Source organism: Anser anser (genome assembly GCF_964211835.1).
Source record: "Anser anser genome assembly, chromosome: Z".
In the NCBI taxonomy this organism is placed as follows: Eukaryota; Metazoa; Chordata; class Aves; order Anseriformes; family Anatidae; genus Anser; species Anser anser.
In genome coordinates this window covers 64,971,552-64,990,588 of record NC_139723.1, presented here as the reverse complement: position 1 = coordinate 64,990,588, position 19,037 = coordinate 64,971,552, and the positions used below count along the sequence as shown (strand labels likewise).

The 19,037-nt window shown below is 35.6% G+C and overlaps 1 protein-coding gene across 11 annotated transcripts in view; it reads left to right on the top strand.

Moving 5' to 3' along the window:
• Positions 1 to 19,037, top strand: part of ERBIN (erbb2 interacting protein) — a 121,394-nt gene that overhangs the window by 94,621 nt on the left and 7,736 nt on the right. For 9 of the 11 annotated variants that reach the window (XM_083816634.1, XM_083816633.1, XM_083816630.1 and 6 more), the window contains 8 exons: positions 1,523 to 1,644; positions 2,625 to 2,795; positions 3,561 to 3,743; positions 6,464 to 6,578; positions 8,290 to 8,473; positions 9,293 to 10,817; positions 17,112 to 17,255; positions 18,083 to 18,214. In XM_083816634.1, the coding sequence (XP_083672760.1) occupies positions 1,523 to 1,644; positions 2,625 to 2,795; positions 3,561 to 3,743; positions 6,464 to 6,578; positions 8,290 to 8,473; positions 9,293 to 10,817; positions 17,112 to 17,255; positions 18,083 to 18,214 (2,576 nt within the window). The remainder of the gene's footprint in view (positions 1 to 1,522; positions 1,645 to 2,624; positions 2,796 to 3,560; positions 3,744 to 6,463; positions 6,579 to 8,289; positions 8,474 to 9,292; positions 10,818 to 17,111; positions 17,256 to 18,082; positions 18,215 to 19,037) is intronic. The other 2 variants (XM_083816640.1, XM_083816632.1) reach the window with 2 other exon arrangements.

Here is a 19,037-nt window from a genome sequence, read left to right as displayed (position 1 = left end):
GTAAAGTCTGTATGTTTCTCCACTTTCCTTCCCCTACAGGCAAACGGAAAAACCTTGTACCTCTTTCAGAGAAGTCAGACTATTTTTGAGATACATGAAGTAGAGTATGCTTGGATTGGGTGGGTGGATGGGTGTGGGTGTGGGGAGGGGGGTTACTCAATGGGAATAATTGAAAACTCTCAATTGGCAACATTTTATGTTCCATGGCACAAACGTCTAGTACATTGAGAGGAGTAATCAAAAACATCTACAAAAACAGTAAATTATGCATCACTTTTAGTGCCCTCTAATGCAGATAATGAATCTGCAATCCCTGTGACAGAACGTGAGAGTTAAGAAAAAAATCATTTGGAGGTTGTCAGTGAAGTTGAAGGTAGTTCCTGAAAGCATTATGTCCATTTGAATTTTATTTTACCCAGGTGCTGGGTTTCTTTCTGTAGACAAAGAAAGGGCCAATTGTTTGGCTTAGGTTGACAGAAGACCTCCTTCTGAACAGTCATGCCAAACAGAAGGTTTAAAGTTCAATAGATAACCTTTTATAAATTTCAATTAAAATAAATAAATAAATAAAATAATTCTTTATAAAATTCTTTTTTGGGTATGTCAGGAATTATTTCAGGCATAAAGAAGTCTATTAGAATATTTTCAGATATGTTAAAATAGAAAATTTATCCAATAAACAGAGTAACAAATAATTATATGTGTATTATATATGTATACTATTGTATATATTTTATATTATAAATGTCTATAATTAAGCATTTTCCTATTTCAGGTATAGAAATATCTAGAAACATTTAATATGAACAATATTGGCATTTCTAGAGAAGTATATAGTTTAGTATATAGTGGTGATTGCAGACTTATTAGACTTGCACACTAAAATAGAACCTAATCCATGTCACACAAGGCATAGAAGCATGCTAGAATAAGACAGTGGGTAAACAAAAGATTTTTTTTCTCTTGTAAAATTAGTCAAGAAATACTCTGTAAAGCTCCGCATTTGTATACCTGTTATATTTTGTGTTAAGTTTTAGAAGCTTTTTGTTTATTTCAGGATTGGTAATACTGAAAGTTCTTGTCAGAAAGTCACTTTTCTGTTTCCGTTATCATTAAGTGAAATCAGGTGAATTCTCTTAAATGTGCATAGTAAGACCATACCACTGAAGTCACTTTATATTAATCTAAGTATCATTTACTTTGTTTTGTACAAATACATATTTTATTAATTTATATAAGTATTTTGCAGAGAGTTATGCTGAAAATTTGCAAATGTGAGCGTTCAGGCTAGAGTACAGCTGCATCTATGAAGTGTTTAGCCTTACAGATAGGGATGTTACTATTATCAAAATACAGCCAAGTTCATACAGCAGTGAGAGCTCAGTTAGTTTTCAGCTTACTAATCACTATCTCTTACCTTTTCCAGTATACATATAAAAATTCACCAATGCCATACAAGAAAAAGAAGATTTTTATTTTGTATAATGTATCCTATTCTTATAAGAGTCTTTTTTTTATTTAGTTATGTTCATATCTGACAATGAAAGTTTCAATCCATCTCTGTGGGAGGAACAGAGGAAACAGCGTGCTCAGGTGGCATTTGAGTGTGATGAAGACAAAGATGAGAGAGAGGCACCACCTCGGGTTAGTATTAATTTTTTTTTTAAACAGTGGATGCTTCCCTCCCTATCACTCCCATCCACACTCCCAAGTCCCATGCTTTTTCTTCATCTGGCTGTAGATTTAGGTCTTCTGAAGAAATCATAGAATCATAGAATCACAGAATGGCTCGGGTTGGAAGGGACCTTAAAGATCATCTAATTCCAACCCCCCTGCCATAGGCAGGGACGCCACCCACTAGATCAGGTTGGCCAAGGCCCCATCCAGCCTGGCCTTGAACACTTCTGGGGATGGGGCATCCACAGCTTCTCTGGGGAGCCTGTGCCAGTACCTCACTATCCTTACAGTGAAGAATTTCCTCCTAAAGTCTACTATAAATCTATCCTTTTTTAGTTTAAGACCATTCCCCCTTGTCCTATCACTATCTACCCAAGTAAAGAGTCCTTCCTAATCCTTTTTATAAGACCCCTCTAAGTATTGAAAGGTCACAGTGAGGTCTCCCTGGAGCCTTCTCTTCTGTTGGCTGAACAGCCCCAGCTCTCTCAGACTTTCTTCACAGGAGAGGTGCTCCAATGAAGGACTTTGTTTATTAGCTTAAGAGTATCTAACTGGAAAAACTCTTCTCCCCCTCAGATCACTTAAAAAGGAGCACCAGGGAAAAAGTCTTAGCTGGTTTAGGGTGTAATTAGGAGACTACAGAACTGGTTCTTCTGTGGAGGAGGGGTAGTGGGGAAAAAATGGTTAATCCTAATTTTCCTTTAAGTACATTACATCTGTTATATTTCTTCCTGCTTGCATTCGATGGACAAATTAAAAAAAAAAAAGTGATTTGTAATCTTGCTGGGTTTTATAAAATTGTTTTTAATCCAGGTAGACTCAGCTAAATGGAAATCCTAGATTTCTCTGCTGAAAGTTTTGTCCTAATTCATTGCCTGTTTGAAAGCTAATACTTAAATTATGGCATTTAATTAAATTCAGAACGTTCCTGCTCTTTTATTACACAGGAAGGCAATCTGAAGAGATATCCAACTCCATATCCTGATGAACTGAAGAATATGGTCAAAACTGTCCAGACAATTGTACATAGACTAAAGGATGAAGAGTCTACCGAAGATGTTGCCAAGGAATCAAAACGGGAAAGCCAGGCAGTTTCTGTAAAAGATGTGGGGGTAAAGGTTAGATAAAGTATTCTCTTTTGACTTCACTAGAACATCCAAATATCTAGAGTATCATTGATTCATTTTCATTCTTCTTCTCTACATTAATGCTTTAGCGTTAGTTAAAGAACAGAATTTACCTTTTCATCATCTTAACAAGTCTGTAATAAATGTCTGTTTTGCAGTAGTAATTTTCCCCTAACACTAAGAACAAAGGAGATGGCTTGATTCTCAGGAAAATACAAAATGCTGATGTGCTGCCAAGCTGTTTACTCCAGTTTCTGGAGGATGGCATCCTTGTCGTTACCTGATTCTCTTTTATCCGTGAAACTTCAAAAGGAAAATCAGGATTATCTCTAAAAATGTTACTGCTGCCCTTATAACTGAAGGTTTAATACAATAAGCTGGGAAGGCACACAAGTGGCTAAGAGGTTGATGTAGCCTGATGTGATAAGTGATAGGACTATTTGGCATCTGTTTGCTGCTGAGGTGATATTGTACGTATTCTTGGCCTTTTTTTAGTTTGTTTAACTGGAAGTTTAATGGTATGAATTGACCCCAGCAGTGAAGGGAGTAAAACCAATTGGAAAACGGTGGGGAATATAATTTAGTAATCTACAGAGATTTCTCTCTACCTTGTGTATTTTGCGCTTGATAATTTCAAAGGTCAGATTTTCCATTTTATAGTTTCCCAAAATATTCAGTGCTAAGTCTTAGTATCAATCATATGATACTGAAAAACCTTTCAGGATGTTTTTTCTACAAATGTTCTTAATCCTGTAGACTTCAGAAATTGTTCCAATAAAGAACAAAGCTGATGAGAGAAAGCAATATTCAGCCGGAAGCTCTGTGCAGAAGCCTACTGAACCAGAAGCTGAGCACTGCACTGCAAATTCACAGATGGCTGCACTTGTTAAAACCTTGCAGAACACAAAAACAATTGTCAACCATGAGGACACGCTTGAGGTATGGCATTGTGATGAATATCATAACAGTCAAAGAATTGTGCTGGTGTTGCATTGAACTAGTTACTATGAAAGACAAAAATTTATGTTGACAGAAGCAGAAAATTGCCATCCGTAAGTGCTGTAAGTACAAATGGGTTGGTAATGTAATATTGTTTTTACTTCACACTATATGAAGTACAAGTTGAAATACCTAGTAAAAAGTTCGTAATGAAAGATATATGCATGTAAAGAAGAATAAAGCAAACTTGATTAAAACTTTAAGTATCAAGCTGTGGAAAGACTCAAATATGATTTTTCCATTTTTTTACTTGACTTTCAGTACTTCGGTACATAATAGTAATTGTCACTGAAATGTCAAAATGTCGTAGCAGTGTGAGCAATCAAAAACCTGTGTATCCAAGTGACTACCCGTTCATTGCAAATAAAAAATGGAAGGTGTGTTTAAGAATATGTATTCATCTATATTTAGTAGTAAATTGTCATGAATGACTTGAATTGTATTTACCTCTTATAAAAGTCAGACACTTCTACTTTCTGAACTCTTTGTAGACAAACAACCATATATTCTTTTTTTATTTAGAATATGTTTCAGACTTATGACAAAATTTGGAACTTGCCAGTTAATCAATTGACAGTCACAACCTGTAAAATGCTTCTTTTCATAGTTTCACAAGCAGATTATTTTTGTCTGTGTTTTGCAAGCAGTAGAGCATGCATATATAATACATTGAAGAGGCTTTGTGACAAGGAGTTGTGCCTGTTGCTGGCTCTTTTCCCCCCTTAACGTGTTCGTGCTGTTACCCACTTTCTGAAAATATTGGATTTTATTTTTTAGTTTAAAAACATAATTTCTGAACGGTTGTATTAGTTGTCTAACAGTGGAAGCATGTCTTTGAAGCTGGCTGTGGGCCTGTTAAGGAAATGCAGCAGCAGTATGTAGTCAGTGAGGGATACTGAATTCTTTGTCCTTGTAGTAACTTGCTAGTAGTTTTGTTACAGCTCAATCCAGATATCTAAACCTTACATGCATACAAGTTTTTCATTTCAACATTAATTGCACTTGTTATATGTCTCACCCAAAGCTGAAGGGCAATGTGATGGAGGCAGTGATGAGATGTCTGTTCTGATTGCAGAGGAATAGATTTGATTTTTATTTACTTATTTAATGAAGGCTGTCACACCATGTTTGCTACTTCTCACTCAGGTTTATTCTCCTGTACTGCAGTCCAAAGAACTCATCAGGTTGTTGGTATCATGGAAGCGGTGGTACTCTAGAAGGTTCTACACATTAAATGTTCTGAAACTTTTAAGAAAAAATTGACATTAACAGACTTGTTTTGCAATCTGCGACATGTTTTGTAGCATTTTTAAGAGGAAGCATGCTTACTAGAAAGAAATCTTCACAGTAGGGAAGGAAGTTTTTTTTTCCCCTCAGAATATTTCTGAAAACCTGGCAGTAGGATACTGAATCTGTTGCCTGGCTCCTGTTGCAGGCAACTGTGTCAGTTAATCTCTTTCATATAGTGCACTGAGCTCCATCTTATGGTTAGGAACTGGTGATTCCTAGCCTAAATCTATTCGGCATCTATTGTTCTTGAAGTTAAATAACTTCTCTTCCATTTGGAATTACACACGGTGTAAATTTCAAGATAAAAACACAAGCTATACTTCCTTTTTTCTTTTTTTTTTTTAATTAGACTGTGCAAACTAAAATCAAACTTTTCTCACAGCGTAACTCTCTGTTCCTAAGATCACCTAGTTTGAGCTGTTTTCTGCTGAACTGATACCCAGATCATCAGTCTGGGGCGTTTGCTAGTTCAGTGGTAACTTAAAGGCAGTCAACATTGTAGGTAGCTGGAAAAAGAGTAGAAGCAAACATCATTGACGTGTCTTATCAGGAGTGAACAGGTAAATTCTGTAGGACATTTAAGACCTCAGCTAGAGCAACATGTGCAGTTTTGAGTACTGAAATTCAATGAAGGTGTCAAGCAATTACAGAGTCCAAAGAGAGCAATAAAAAGCATTAAAGATCTAGAGAACTTCTAAGGAAATCTGAAAGTATTGATGTCCTTTACTCTAAAAAATGTGAAGTTCCTCGGGCAGGAAGCAAGGGAGGGGTTAGGCATTAGCAGCTTTACAACACATTGAAAGCGACTGCAGAGAGAAAAGGAATCATTTGTTACTAGTTCCACTGGCAGTGCTGGGGGGGGTGGGGTGGGGGAAGGAGTTGTAATGCAATAGCATAGATACTTCCCTATCTGTTGCTGGAAACTTAAAGTTTGTATGTGCCACTTCATGTTAATGTCTATTACCGTGTTACTGAATGATGACATCATGATTGTTTCTTTTCTGACTTAAACTCAACCAGAGGTTCTTCCAGCAGGGGAAGAATATTTCATCTGCTTGCTCTGAGCAGGTTCTTGCAACTGAAGTTACCCACCAGTTTGATTAGCATTTCCACAGAGTTAATCACTGACAAAGCAAGTCTGTATATACTGCTGATTTAGGATAATTCAGTGGAAAAAAAGTTATTAAAATCAATTGACATGCGCTACAAAATGCACTACACAGTTGCGATGTTATACCTATGTGATGTTGCTTATCTTCCCCTTTATTGTTCAACGTGTGACAGTTTAGATAGCATTTACTTAACCTTTAAGCTCTTACGTTAAGCTCTTACGTTAAATGCACAACATAAAGCTGTTTTTCCTTTAACAGGAGTCAGAAGAGCTGTCCTCTGATGAAGAGATGAAAATGGCAGAAATGCGACCACCACTGATTGAAACCTCCATAAATCAACCAAAAGTGGTAGCTCTTAGCAACAGCAAAAAAGGTGAGATGCTCTAAAAAGCAAATAGTTCTCATAGTTCCTTGACTCAAAATCGCTAGTTTTTCTAGTTAAATTAGGTGTTTTAATTTGTGTGTTAAAAGAAAGATGATCAATTGCCTAGTTAAGCAATGAAAACAGAAAAGAATTCTGTAGAATCTTATACTTGAGTGTACAGTAGAGAAAGCTGTACTGACCTCCTGATTTTCTTTTTTTTTTTTTTGTCATCAGTATAAAAGCAGAGGGAAAAAGGACTATTTTCTGGCTTGGGGGACTGTTAGCTTGAAACACTCTCAATATGTTGAAAGAGGATTGCAGAAAATGGTATTTACCTTGAAAACATTCCATATTTCCTCCCTCTCCCAGGTTTTGTGGGCTTGTTTAAATTTCTCAAAGAAGTTGTGCACTCTTCCTAAGGTTTAAGAATAAACTTCTCTTGTGTCAACTCTTTCTACACTCACTTTACTCTTTGATCTGGGGTGAGAGGAAATAAGAATAAGAATTGTTTTTGTTAGCTAAGTTCTATATTACTTCTCTGGAAGATAATTTGAGTCTGGATAACCGTTTCCTTAAGAGTAAGGAATGACCTAAGATTCAGAGAAAACAAAATTAAGTCAAAGAGCAGATTGTATTTTGCTTCATGTGATGTCCTTGTCCAGGAAAAAAAAGGCTCTTCTAGCTACTATATGTAAGAGGGAAAGATTTTGAGGATGGAGGAAAAGCGCACTGAGGTAGCTGGAAGAGTCTTCTGAGGATTACCTGGAGGTGAAAAAAAACCTGATGTTTATCAGTGTTGTTGTTGGACTTTTATGCCTGGCTAAAGATAGTAAGTCAAAACTTTTCTCATCTCTGGAGCTAGAAATTAGATTCACAAATTTATGCTTTTGGTGCCTATAACTGTCTCTTGAAGCAAAAATTTAAATGTATTGATTTGTGCACTTTGTGTGCACAAATTGTGTTTGCTCATGTCAAAATCATGGCTGGCTTGAAGTCCTGCAGATCAATGATTTTTATATGGATGTGGTATGTAAGTGTGCATACATTATGCAAGAATAAATATGGAAAGATATAAATAACTCTGATCACTCTTAGGTGATCTGTGAAGGATGGGAATGCATTGGGTTCCAGTTGCTCAGAAGAATATTTTTCTTTCGTATGTTTTACATTCATAAAACTCTATACAGTTCTAGCGATCCAGTTCTTTCCAGACTGTTTGTTGTAATAAGTAGCTATTTATCAATTATATAATGTTCAAAAACAACAACTGTGCGCTTTCGAAGTTCTGCATGTCAAGCAGTGTACTTTGTTTTCATAGTGGCTAATAGACTCACACAACTGAAAACTTTGGAGTCGCTGCAAAAATAAAAACATCATTTGTTGGATAAGTTTGGGAAATATTACATAACGTAACACTTAGATTATGCCAAGGAAACTTGGAATAAAGCAACAATTTAAATTGCATTAACAGGGAAGGGCTATTTACATTAAACCAAATATTTCAGAAAAATTGGAACTATTACAAGCAGTCTTCTGTGAATTTATTAAAAAAAAAAAACACACAACAAAAAACAAGTTTGTGAAGGTGATAGCTTATATATTAGTTTCCAGTAATGTGTCACTAAGAAAAACATACGATTTCTAAACACCTTAACATGAACACTCTGGCTATTAAACACATGTATGTATCTATAACTAAATTGGCTTTTTTTTGTTTCAGATGATTCAAAAGATGCTGATTCGTTATCAGATGAAGCTACCCATAATAGCAATCAAAATAACAGCAACTGTTCCTCTCCTTCTCGAATGTCAGATTCTGTTTCCTTAAATACTGATAGTAGCCAAGATATTTCTCTCTGCTCTCCAGACAAAGAAACACATGCTGCTGTTTTATCCAAGATCAGGTTTGTAAAATACTGTATACAACTGAGCAAGTATAATAGCAAAATGTTACTTAATCTTTCGTATGCAATTTCCATTCCTTTAATTCATTAATCATTCATTAAATAATCTAAATTGTAATGTTTTAAAGTAATGTTGACTAATGAAATGGTGCTTTAAAAAAAAAAAACACACAAAACTTAGTACAAATTCAAAGACCAATTCTAGTATACAAGACATGGTTCCATTTCTTCTTATAATAAGGTATAATAATTTCATTCTTAATTTGTGTTATCCCTGCTAAATACTTCCAGTATATCATTTTAAAAACTCCTGTTTTTGTTTGTGTAATGTTGAAGATCCATGTGATTACTAACATAATTATTAAGTAGCTTTTAGAAAATTTTAATGAAAGGAGTTGAAGCTTACTACTTCTTGTGGGTTTAATTAAAATGTGCCTTTAAAAAAAAAAGCCAATGAAAACAAGACTTCTGTCTAGAATTGTGATGGAACTCGGAAGTGTTTTTTTTTAATTAAATTACTTTCACTTCATACTTTTTGACGTTTTAAGCTGTCTTTAATCATTCCTGTTCATTTTAAGTAACCATAACATGATCATGTAATTGATGACAGAAAGCCAAGTTGCTGAAGTAAGCCCTCTGTGTAATGTACTTTCATAATGGTAAAGTAGCAAATAATAAATTTGTTTGTATATTGCTCTTTGTCCTCTATTGTGTACACAGCATGACTGTGGTGCACATTACAATTAATTTTTCTGAAATTTCTTAAAGGAATATATTGGTCCTTTGGGTATTTCTTCTAAGAACTGTCTTTTCTTACAGGCGAGAAGATGAAAATTTGAATAATCTTTTGCAAAATGGAGGTGAATTGAGCATTACAGTAGAAGAAAAAATAAATGTGCAAGAGAAGGTTACAAATCTGTCTGAATATGAACTAAGCCTTGAAGAAAGAATAGGCCTGATAGGAAAAGGTGTTGATCTAAGCACTCCTACAGAAGAGTCTCACAAGTTAGACCAAATAAATATGAATATCAATAAACTAGCTAGTGAAGAGGCAGTGCCAGTTCCTGTAGAAAGGTTAAAACCGCAGGAAATAGCGTCAGTAAAGGGCTTTTTGAACAATATTGTAAGAGAAGAAGGTGAACAGTTGGAAAATGGAAATAAATATCCTATAAATAAAGTAAATGGACATCCTGAGGAAGCAGTACAGTCTCCCAATAAAGAAGAACTAATGAGAAGCAGTAGAGCTGATGGTGATTCTTCTGCTGAGCTGTCTATTTCACGGAGCACTGAAGACTTGTCACCACAGAGAAGTGGTCCTGTGATGAAGTCTCACAGCATCACCAGTATGGACCCTGGTGGTCTTAAAATCTATGATATTGTCAATGACAATGGATCTCCCCAGGCAAACTCAGTGGTAAAATCTGCATCTGGTAGTGCAGATGGGAAAAACATAGTCCGAAGTAAATCTGCTACTCTTCTGTACGATCAGCCTTTGCAAGTTTTTCCTGGGTCGTCATCATCATCTGATTTAGTATCTTCTACAAAAGCTGCATTCAAGTTTGACTCAAATCACAATCCTGAAGGTGCTAATGTAGTGAGAGGATCAGTGACAGGTGGTGCACAGATGTTTTGCACTCCCCAGTATAATATTCAGTACAGCAGCAGTGCAACAGCAAAAGACACTTTGTGGTCCCAGAAACAAAACACCCAAGTCGAACAAAGCAGCTTACCTCCTTCACGTCTGCTAAGGTCTGACAGCACAGAAACCCCCAGCTATGTAAAGCATTCTGCCAATATGAATTTCTCTAATCATAACAATGTCCGAGCCAGTGCTGCATATAACACTCATCAACGGATGTCTGGGAGACATGTAGATATGTGGGCTGTTCCACCAAATGATAGACTGCTCCCTGGAGCAACCAGACACACTCTTCAAAGACAGAGTAGTGTTTCTTCTACAGCTTCTATAAATGTTGGTGATACTGGACCTTCAAGGCGGGCCCAGATTCCTGAAGGGGATTATTTAACATACAGAGATTTGCATTCAATGGGAAGAGCTCCACCAATAATGTCAGGGCAACAGAGACCTCTTTCTGCCAGGACATACAGCATTGATGGTCCAAATGTACCGCGACCACAGAGTGCTCGGCCATCAGTGAATGAAATACCAGAAAGAACTATGTCAGTTAGTGACTTTAATTACTCACGGACTAGCCCTTCAAAGAGATCAAATTCAAGGGTTAACTCAGAACACTCTTTATTAGACCCTACAGGAAAAAGTAAAGTCCCTCATGACTGGAGGGAACAGGTGCTGCGACATATTGAGGCTAAAAAGCTAGAAAAGGTAAAATAATTTTTAAAATTTTCTACCTTTCTGTCATCTGGGTATGGAATAAGTTAAATAATATGTTTTGAACTGCTTTTAATTGCCAGTGAAAATATACTTCTGTACTTCTACTAAAAAAGGATGTTTGTGCTGAATATCTGAGAAACAAATGATAGTCCATAAATGAACTTTATCCTGAAGAAAAAAGTCCCTCTTGATTTTACATCATACTTGCCAGCTTAGTCCAGTTACTTTAGAATACATTAAATGTCCTCTTGACCATCTGAAGTACAAGGCCAGCTCTTTTAGGCCAGGTAATTTTTATTGCTGTTATTAGCATTATATTCATATTCTACTAAAATATTCCCTTACCCTTCTTGATCTTTCTCTTCTGCCTTTCCCCCCTGTTTCTTCTTCACTTCAAGAGCAAGGAGAAGAAAATCAGTAAAATCTATTTAAAAGTATAGGCCTACAGCTTCAGTTGCTGAGGAATTCAAAATCCATAATTAACATACATTTGCCTCCAAGCCAGTTGTCTTTTGAAGTTGGATATTTGACAGATTGTTGAATGAATATTTATTGCTGTGAGATGAGAACACTTAAAAATCTTGTTCATTTCAGGAAATCACAGGAGGTTTTGATATAACTAGACATGATGAACAGGATTCTTCATGTACTTTAAATGCTATCAAAAATTTGAGCTGATATGTAGAGCTAAACAATTATATATCTTCAAAGAATTCAGGTAGAGACTGGAAGAGTATATTCTGTTATGCTGTCCAGCTAAACCAACTATAAAATCACTAAACATTGGGCAGGATATCATTAGCCTGATCCTGTTTCCTTGGAGGGGAAGTGAGTAAAGTAGCCAAAATACATTTTGATTAGGCAGCTAGATGGATTTTTTTTTTTAATTTCTTTTGAAAGAACTTAGTTAATACGTTTGTGATTATTATGCCAAGCATTTCAATCTTGTTGATAGGTGAAGTAATTTATTTAGGGATGGATGAAAAAAATAATTTCAACTATATTTTTTCTCTGGATATCCAAGTATTTGGAGGATTGGGTATGGTTTTGTTTAAGTTGCAGAAATGCTAGTGATTGAAAGGGTCTTTTGTTCTTGTTTTCAAAGAGGTCTGCACAACTGCCCCACCTGTTCTTATGGTCTAGTTTGAGTCACATAGAACATAAAATATTTTAAGGCTTTCATAGTATTGTGTTCTAGCATGGAGGACGCTATGTCCCACAAGGCTGTCACAAACATCACCGTGTTCCAATCCTAATTAAAGGTGTATTGTCTCATCTTCCATTCTTCTGGATGTATATATCAAATCTTACATGAAACAATGGAAAGGGAAAAATTTGAGCAATGTTTGAGTGCAAGAAACAGAAGTTCGGTGCACCAACACAATTTGTTTTTATCTCTTTCTTGTATTGTCTATATCTGACATGTTAGGAACGATGTTTAATGCATGGTTGAAATCCTTTCTGGTACTGTAGCAGTGTAGTCACCTTGACTGAAAGGAAATTGATTCACTGACTTTAAACTTTATATCTGTCCATACTTTCTTTCATGCTTTCTATGTAAACCTTAATTTTTGTTTCCTGCTAGAGGGATATGGAATAGCTGCTATTGGGTTCTTGGCTATGCATCTTATCTAACATATCTTAGCAGTCTGTTTTTTGTGTGCATGTTTCTTTTGTTCTGGCCTTGAAGCATTTTAAAGTGGCTCTTACTTAGCAGTCTAAGATTTTTATGAATTTAAAAGTGAATGTGTATGTAATTCTCTACTTCATATTCTCTGGGATATGATTAACTATTAAATTATGAAAAATGCAGATATGATCCTATATGGCAGCTGGCAAATATGATAATGTGGAAATTCTAAGAATTCACTATATGTTTCTTCTTCTAAAATAATGGTTTCACGTATTTGTTTGTTCTTAAAAAGTAACTTTTTAATGGGGGTGCTTAGTCTATGAACCAGACTGCTGAAGTGTTTTGAAGTCAAAAAAAAATAAAAAAATCAATATTTACTTAACAGAACTCGTTTAAGGAACAAGCGTTTATTGGAAACTGCTTTGACAAAACTTTCATGGATTTATAATGGCATTTCTTTTTTTAAGTATAAGACATAGCTCTGACAAAAACAGGTATACAAAATGAAGCCTTATGATGAATATTTAATTCGTATGTTCATGCCTGTTGTTATACACAACAGTATGGGTTATAGATTAATAGTCTTACCTTTGCTATGACTCTTCCAAGACTATTACTGAATTAATCACACTTTTAATTTCTATCCTGTAGTTCTTAGGAAACAGTATGTGTGGTGGTTTTGACTTCTTGAGGTTTTTTTTTGTTGTGGTGATGGTGTTCTTTTATTACTATTATTTGGGGGTGGGGGTGGGGGAAGTGAGGCTTCTGAAATAACGTTTTGCTTGGTTTCTATAAAATTTAGTAACTGGAGGGAGTTAGCAGAGGGTCAACCTGCTGAAATAAACATTGTCTTGTTGGGCAAAATTAGAGAGACTGATTCTTTTTATTTCTTAGACCTTTTCACCTGATGCAGGTGAAAAAAATATTCAAGAGTTTAGTTTGCATGAGGAGGAGAGAGATAGGATTGTTTTAAGTCCTGTAATAATGATTAACAGTGGATTCCAGCCAAGTTAACCAGCATCTGTCATTCCTTTGACAGGATGTAAGGGCCCATATTCCAAAGAGCTAAAATTATCCATCTGGTTGCATGGAAGGGAATATAGGTCATAAGAGCATTTATAAGTTGATATTCTGCATATATTCTGCAGAAACATTTGGCTTATTTTATGTAAAACATATTTTATTCTGAGATAGAGAAAAGGGTTTATTTAAATGTCAAGCTGCTCTCTAGTGGTTGGATATGTAAGCTGTTGGAAAGTATGCAACAAATTCTGCCCCTGCCCCACCCCACCTTCCCCCACCGCCAAACCTCTTAAATTTAGTGTACAGGTGAGTTTCTACAGTAATATTTTTCATCATATCTTCTTTTCAAGCATGAATTGCCAATTTATCTACATAATATGTGATGATAATCATAGAACCACAGAATGGTTTGGGTTGGAAGGAACCTTAAAGATAATCTTATTCCAACCCCCTGCCATGGGCAGGGACACCTCCCACCAGACCAGGTTGCCCAAAGCCCCATCCAGCCTGGCCTTGAGCACCTCCAGGGATGGGGCACCCACAGCTTCTCTGGGCAGCCTGTGCCAGTGCCTTACCGCTCTCTGAGTAAATGCCTCCCCTTCTAATATCTTCCCTCCTTTAGTTTAAAACTATTCTCCTTCATCCTATCATTATCTGCCTGAGTAAAAAGCCCCTCTCCATCTTTTTTATAAGCCCCCTTTAATTATTGAAAGGCCACAACGAGGTCTTCTCGGAGCCTTTTCTTCCCCAGGCTGAACATCCCCAGCTCTCTGTCTTTCTTCATGGGACAGGTGCTCCACACCTATCATAATAAGCTGTAAATATATATAAATATGGATGGTAAATTAATAACTTTCTAGACTTGTTGAAAGTTTTCATTTAGGAATTTAAACGATGATATTGTCTGTTTAAAACACTAGAATCCCATGTTTTACTGTGTGGTAGAGGAATTTCTCATCCTTTAACTGCAATAATAGATATCTTTAGGAGTTAAGTGCAAATACCTTTTATATGTCAAGGAAAGTAACTTCAGTAGGCCTGTGCACAAATAAAACTAAGTTCTTAAATGTTTATAAGAACACAGCTTTAACAATATTTGGACACTGATAAATTAAAGGAATGGTACCCATTCAGTAGCATTCAGAACCCATTAGTTATAAATTTTGATTTCAGATTTTTTTCTGTTTCTCTGTTTTGAACAGACTACTGAATCACCAATGAATTAGAATGATGTTTTATGGAGTTTAGTAATCAATAAATAACACTTTCAAAATAAGAAAATTATTGACCATTTTGAAAATAAACTAGTCTTGACCCTGCAAATGTTTGACCAGTACCATTTAAACTGCATGTAATACCCCGTACGTAACTCTGCTATAGGTATATTATTAATGATACATTTTTTGGATGTTCAGAAACCTAGATTTGTGCCCTTTTTTTTCCCCTCTCTCATGACTGAAGGAGAATAGTTTTGTAATGTTTAGGTTCCTCTTTTTAGGATAAACTGGTATCTTATTTCTATAAGATTTCAAACAACACTATTTTCCTAACATGCTTTTATTTAGCAAGGCTTCAAGCATTGATTTCAGGTGTTCCTGAATACTTACAGCAAACTTTGTCCAATTACATTTAACTATAGGAATCTAGATAGCTGAGGTGAGAATGACAAGTGAAGGGTTTTCAACCTTCAGCTGGCAACTAAGTCCTGTTTAAAAAGAAAAAAAGGAAAGAAAAGGAAAAAGAGGCTAGTACTTAGGCTTACGTGTTAAGTCAGCAGTTAAGCCCAAGATAAGTAGAGTGAAGAGTCTTGTTCCCTGAACATATTTGAGTATTATTAGTTCCTGTTCTATACCAAAAATGTATTTATTATTACGAGCTACAGCTACATCAAACTGGTGTCAGTGACTTTTGGGACACACTGGAGACTGAGGATATACTTTTTGTAGTATATAATATTGTAGAGCTTGGAACAGTTGCAATGGTATATATTGTGCAAACAAGCCATAAGGAATTTGCAAATAAGGTGTCAGATGCAAAACTGTGGAGTGTGTAGACAAACGTAGGGAGGTACTTTGAGGCACTACGGAGTTGAAGAAAACTGGCATCCACATTACTGAGTGTTTGGACTGAAATTCAGAGGAGCAGTAAGTTCACATTTGACATTTAGTAAAGAGCGACTTTAAGGCCAAACACTGTTTTCTCCTCCTAAGAGGGAAGAAATTCTGGAGTTTTGTCTGGAAGCTTGAAACATCCATTGGCTATAGAACAGTCGAAGTATAGAAGAGGAAAATAAAGAAAGCTCACTACATCATTGTGTGAGAGGTTATTCAAGAGCCTTGACCAAGAAATATCATGTATTGCCAGTAAATACTGTTTTCCAAGGGGGATTCCAATGACTGTGCTACCAGAACATCTGAGGAGTATGAATATGCAGAGGCATGAGACTTTGATTATTAACTTGTTTTAGTTTCACAAGATAAAGTAGTATGAAAGCAAATGTCTGCTTCAAGACTTCAGACTTCTCAAAATCAGGTTTATATGCATAGTCAGCAGACAAACCCCTAAATCTATTTATTCTTGTAAGAATTATTGCAGTCTTCTAGTTATATATATATTTTTTTTATTGATACTTTTTTTTTAATTGAAAAATTAGAAACTTTATAAAAACAAATAACTTTAAATTTGCTCGGTTTTGATTTTTTTTTTTTATGATGGATCTTGTATTATTGTCATTTTTTTTGTGAGTTCATGTCACTGTTTTAATATTACTTCATTTGAAAGGTGGGACATGGGTGTGATTTGCTTTTTCTTCCGTGCCATCTTTTTATTTTGTTACATTCTTGCAACTACAAAAGTCCACGGTGGCAAGAAAATAATGCCCACTGCATTCTCTCTATTAACCTTGCCAATACTGTGGAGGTCAGGTTTGCAAGGTGATGCAGCTCAAGACCAAGCCACTATCACTTGTGCTCTTGGAACTTGTGGCATGCTTTGTTGCCTACAGTGGCACAGGGATATGCTCATAAGGTTTCTTGCAGGCCTCCTTTTTTTCTTTAAATGAGAATTAGAATATCTTTAAATATTCATATTCTTGAATGAAGTGTTATTAGAATGTGTTGTAGACATTGCCATCACTGCAAGAGCGAAAATGCTCAACCAGACTGTTAGATCTCTGTGTGTATGTAAGTTATTATTTGTACTGTACCAGTAACAGTGAAAACATGGGACAAAATAGTAACAACTGGTAATTAAATGTTTTTCCACAGGTGTGTACTTTGACTGTCAGCTATTCTTCCCACAATGTACTTGATAATGTTGCAAATTGACTGAAACCTTAGGAATTTTGACGAGCTGTGCACCAATGTTCTTCTTCCAGACACAAACATTTGAATGACTTTATTTACATGTAACTCTGCATGTAAACTGTTGATTGCGTGCTGATTTACGGTAAATAAAGGTTAAGTAGGGCTCACTGAGTTGTGTTTTATACATCACAGTGGTCCTGTTCTTGCATGGTTTTTATCTTGCATGACAATGGAATATGTCTGTATTAGTCTATGTGTAACATGTCTTGTGGTTTATGCATGCTGCACTAATCTCTGTGTTAAATCTGTCCCCTCTTTATTCAGAGCATGCTGTCTAGGTCCTTTAATTCCAATTATGCTGCAGTTAGCAGCTTTCACTATGGCAGCTCTAGGGATCTGCATGGCAGCCAGGGTAGTGTTGCCTTGAGTGTTGCAGACGGAAGAGGTTCTGGTGTGCACGTTGTTCGAGTGAGTACCTACAGGAGGCTATTGCAATTTATAGAGGGGGAAAGAATAAAATGTGAGAGATGCCCTTTAAATTGATAGTTACCCTTCTAGAAATGAACAGTGCTTTCAACGAAAAATACGATTTGTGCTGGATTTTTAATAGGTGTTAAAATACTTTGCTTTTGCTTCATATGCCTTGACTTATTGTAAGGTTTTTCAGATTAATGGCATGAGGTTGAGTTTTCTAATTATTTTTTGTATATTATTGAATATAAAAATGTCTGGTTTTGCTGTACATGTTGTGAACCAGAGATTACCATTCTGAATTTGACCTATGTTGAAAGTGATTGAACAAAATGTTGTTATGCTGCTTTTTTTTTTTTTTTTACCAAACAAATGATATAAACTGTATTGCAAGATACTTTAGACATTCAAGGAAATGAGTGCTTTGGTTTGTAAGAAAATGAGAGGAAACAACTCCTTAACTCTGAGCATCTTGAATGATGCTATGGTACCCATAGTGAGCAGGATAAAGTCACCAGAAAACTTTTAACCATGTAAATCCTTGAATGAGCAATCTTCACTGTTGACTTTTCTTAATATGCTGGTGATCAAAGACACCTCGCAGTTGCTGTTTTTTGTAAATATCCAGCAATATCTTCTGGGTATAGTATCTTACCTATTAAGGTTTGTTTTCTACATAAATACAAGGAATGTGCTAGTTTGTTTTTTTTTTTAAGATAAAGAATAATAAAACCCTTAAAATGTTTTGTTTTGGGCATCTTATGAGAACTTTTTAGTTGTTTGAATAATACAAAGACATTCATACTGTTGCATTCTGTGTAAAGTATCCCCAGGCTTCAACTCCAGGAGACCAATGTCCAGATGAAGTGTTCATTTCAGGAAAGCAGAATTATGCGTCTGCCACACTTAGTCTCAAAGATGTTCCTCCAGACAGCCTGAAGAAAGCAGCTGTGCAGGTAATTATCTACATGATATCATGGATAGGATATATTTATTATTGTTTGTGTAAACTTATGCTGAGATAGCAGTTGTAACTGGGGCTTCTCTGAAACATAAAACAGGATTACACCCAGGTATTTAGTAGTATAAGGATATTTAGTAGTATAAGGAAAATAGCATCCTGGTTCTGGAAAACAAAGTTTTTAACTGTATAAAGGGGGTTAATTTTTATTTTCCTTCATTGAGGGCTTAGAAAGAAAAAATGTGTAGAAAAAGAAGTAATTGCAAGTGGAAATTGGAATATGGCAAATGATATCAGGGAAGCAGATTGAAGCTGATTAAACCATTTAAAGAACAAGCTTGAAGTCTGCTGTGATGAAATTGCAGTGGTAAACTAGAATTCATAGAAGGCATTCTGTATTCATGTCAGAGGATCATCTATATGAGCAGGACTTACTGCAGTGAAACTAAGTGGGTATGTGTAACTTATGATGCAGCAATTCACTTTCTTTTTATAATCTGTGTTCTTGGTTGCATTTCTATAGACATTAGATATTGGAATAATGATATAGATATATCATTATTGATATATGTTGCATCTGTAAACTCTCTACCTCTGATAATGCACCAGTTTTCCCATCATGCTTTAGATTTTCAGGAAAGACAGTAGAAAATCTTGTAAATTGAATATGTCTGACCTGTACATAACCTAAGATATGCACACATATGCATACCCATTTTTCAGAATCACTTTGACAAAGGAACTCTTCTTAACAGAATAGGTTCTCTGTCCATTCACCTAGTATGGTTAAAGGTTGAAATTTGCATGCTTCAGTTATA